Source organism: Trichoplax adhaerens, genomic scaffold (assembly GCF_000150275.1).
Source record: "Trichoplax adhaerens TRIADscaffold_126 genomic scaffold, whole genome shotgun sequence".
Lineage (NCBI taxonomy): Eukaryota > Metazoa > Placozoa > Uniplacotomia > Trichoplacea > Trichoplacidae > Trichoplax > Trichoplax adhaerens.
In genome coordinates this window covers 3,139-4,068 of record NW_002061058.1, presented here as the reverse complement: position 1 = coordinate 4,068, position 930 = coordinate 3,139, and the positions used below count along the sequence as shown (strand labels likewise).

General features: G+C 31.9%; 1 protein-coding gene across 1 annotated transcript in view; it reads right to left on the bottom strand.

Annotated features, from left to right (window-relative positions):
- Positions 1 to 258: 258 nt before the first annotated feature.
- Positions 259 to 930, bottom strand: part of TRIADDRAFT_62548 (uncharacterized protein) — a gene marked incomplete at both ends in the record, with an annotated part of 2,828 nt that continues 2,156 nt past the window's right edge. The window contains 2 exons of the mRNA XM_002118480.1: positions 259 to 297; positions 429 to 531. Coding sequence (XP_002118516.1) covers positions 259 to 297; positions 429 to 531 — 142 coding nt within the window. The remainder of the gene's footprint in view (positions 298 to 428; positions 532 to 930) is intronic.

Below are 930 nucleotides of genomic sequence, written 5' to 3'. Positions count from 1 at the left end.
ATAATTTACCATTTTTACCAACGTGAGGGAAGGCTGATACATATGTAGACGGTAATAGCAAAGTATTGGTTGTCAAGATATTCGTATGGAATAAAAAAAAATAACTATACAATGTCGACGAATTAAATGACAATACCCCCCATCATTCAATATTTAATTCAGTTACACCGTCATAGCCATTAGTCCTCAAGTGCATACTAAAAAAGTTGATGATGGCATGCACAAAAGATAATGTGGTCTGGTACTTTAAAAAAACAATTATGGCAATATTACTCTAGAGTAGCGTCTCACATTACTCTTAAAATTAATCAAATTATGTCAATGAGTTAATTATAGTACAGTATACGCATAAACTGGACTAGAAGAATCGTTTCATTCACTATAAAGTATAACTAATCATCTACTAGACAAGTAAAATAATATCTTACTTTACTCCCTCTTAAACGTGAATGAACAGCATATGTGTCTATCATTCTTATGCAGTTCAGCAATCTTTTCATTCCTTTCATACTTTCAACAAGTAGAACATGTCTATGGTAAAAGTGGCATGATAGAGCTACTTGATCGAGAAAAGATTATCTATGCTCAATTTCGTATAGTATATCAAGCTACTATTGCTTCAATAGCGCTTATCGATAATTATCGATAATACATATTGCGCGAACGTATAGCAGGAACTACTATAGTACAATCAGAGATGGTGAGAGACCATTAAGAAAACGTTTTCATTTTAGCGGTTCCTATTGAAAGTAATATGTGCGTAAACATTGAAGACCATGGTAGAAAATGAAATCGTGTGTACCGCAGATATTTTCAATATCATACGTCTACCCAATATTAAGATTAGAACTTTGAAGTAATAAATGCATATTTATTTATTTGTATTGTACAAGTATACAAAGAGCAGCAACATCCATTAATAGACTATGT